Here is a 1,930-nt window from a genome sequence, read left to right on the forward strand (position 1 = left end):
TGGTTCAAGGCATTCAAAATGATTGGAGAGCAACCAGAGGAAATGAAGGAACTCGAAAAGAAAGCTAAGGAAAATCCTCCGATTCGAGTTCACCACCATATTCCTAGCAAGGGTTCTTGCAGTGTGAAACCGCTGTCTCCAGGGTGTGCATCATCGGTACCAATAGACATCTCAAGTGATTAGGAGACGAGGAAAAAAAAAAAAGGGGAGGAAAAGATAAGGGCAATGTAAATTAGCATTGTAAATATGAAGTGTGGTGTTTTATGTTTATAAATAAAAACTGTTATTTATGTCGTGATTGTATTTCTTTTTCCAGCTTAGTTTTAAATGGAATCGAGCCAACGGTTTGAAAGACTAGAAGATCAAGTGGAAAGAATTCTTACACTTTTGCAAAATCAGCCACCTCCACAAGGAGAGCATATTAATTTGAATGATCCACCCGTGATTCCCCCAGAAAATCCCCTACCAGCCCCAGCAGTAACTGAGGTCCGAGTAAGAGACTTCCAAAAGCTAAAACCATTAACATTTCCTGGTGGATTAGATCCCGTAAAAGCCAATGAATGGTTGGAATCCATAGAAAAGATAGCCCAAGTTATGCAATGTGAAGGAAGAGAGAAAGTGGCATTAGCAGCATACAACCTAACAGGAGAAGCTCAGCGTTGGTGGACGCTAGTAAGGAGGGTTGAACCACAAATGGGATGGGAACGATTTTATAACCTCTTTAACCAAAAGTATATACCTCCATCCATCAGAGATAGAAAAAGTATGGAATTTCAAAACCATACGCAAAAACCAGGCATGACTGTAGCCCAATACGAGGCTGAGTTCACAACATTAGCACATTACGCTCCACATCTGATTCCAGACGAAAATATGAAAGCTCGTAGATTTGAGGGAGGATTAAACCCAGACTTGCGCAAACTCATTAAGTCGTTAAAATTACCCACCTATGCGGAAGTACTGGATCGGTCTTTAATGCTAGAAGATGAAAGTACAAAAACTGACCATATGTCAGAACCTAAGAAAAGGAAGAATGAGGACCACAATACTAGCAATGGACAGACTAAGCGACCAAATACAGGAGGGCAAGGACAAAATCAGAATAGGACTTAGAATCGCCCCAACTGCTTAAATTGCGGAAAAGCACATACAGGGATATGTTTGAAAGGATCAACTGGTTGCTATGGGTGCGGTGAGCTAGGCCATATCAGAAGGAATTGCCCAAAGAATTTTAATTTGTTGGTTGGAAATGGGAATCAGCGAAAAGGAAATAATGGAAACCCGCAAAATAAGACTGGAAACACAGGACAAGGCCAGAGACAAGGAAGAGCTTATGCAATTTTTCCTGGCAATACATGAGAGAAACCAAGAGCATCATAGCAGGTACCATACTTAAATTATTTCTTTCCTAAATAGATTCAAGTTATTCTCGAAGTGTATGCCAGTTTGGAGGACCAAACTTCTTAAGGTGGGAAGGATGTAACACCCCGACCTAAAATTCGTACGTGGTTCGGTTTAATATAAAGGCAATGTTGGGATCGATATATTAAATTATTTAGTCTTATTTTCAAAACGAAAATTTGAAGCAGTTTTTCTTGCAAGGAGCGTGGAACAAAACAAAACAAACAAAAAAAAAAGAGGTGAAATACAAATATTTTTTTCTCTTTAAGTATGTAGTGGTTTCTATCCTTTAGGAATTAAAAAAAATATAGAACTTGCCACAGTAGCCTATAGCTACCTAATGTAGCTTAGCCAAGTCATGCACATAGCTTGGCTTACACCACTTGAGGAAATGACACCTTACATTTGTACTGGCATCTGGTAGATTAGGTGTCAAACCTAGGAAGATTAGGAAACACTATAAATAAGAGTCTCCTATTTTTAGTACATGGCCAAAATAGTAACTTCAACCTAAAATACTTGTACGGAA

The 1,930-nt window shown here is 39.1% G+C and overlaps 1 protein-coding gene across 1 annotated transcript; it reads left to right on the forward strand.

Annotated features, from left to right (window-relative positions):
- The first annotated feature begins 327 nt into the window (after positions 1–327).
- LOC131302879 (uncharacterized) lies at positions 328–1,113 on the forward strand. Its single transcript, XM_058329673.1, has one exon. It carries the CDS (start codon positions 328–330, stop codon positions 1,111–1,113), a length of 786 nt encoding a protein of 261 aa, XP_058185656.1.
- The last annotated feature ends 817 nt before the right edge of the window (positions 1,114–1,930 follow it).

This window comes from Rhododendron vialii, chromosome 10a (genome assembly GCF_030253575.1).
Source record: "Rhododendron vialii isolate Sample 1 chromosome 10a, ASM3025357v1".
Lineage (NCBI taxonomy): Eukaryota > Viridiplantae > Streptophyta > Magnoliopsida > Ericales > Ericaceae > Rhododendron > Rhododendron vialii.

Coding starts and splice junctions, on each gene's coding strand:
- LOC131302879 (XM_058329673.1), top strand. CDS start 328: ATGGAATCGAGCCAACGGTTTGAAAGACTAGAAGATCAAGTGGAAAGA.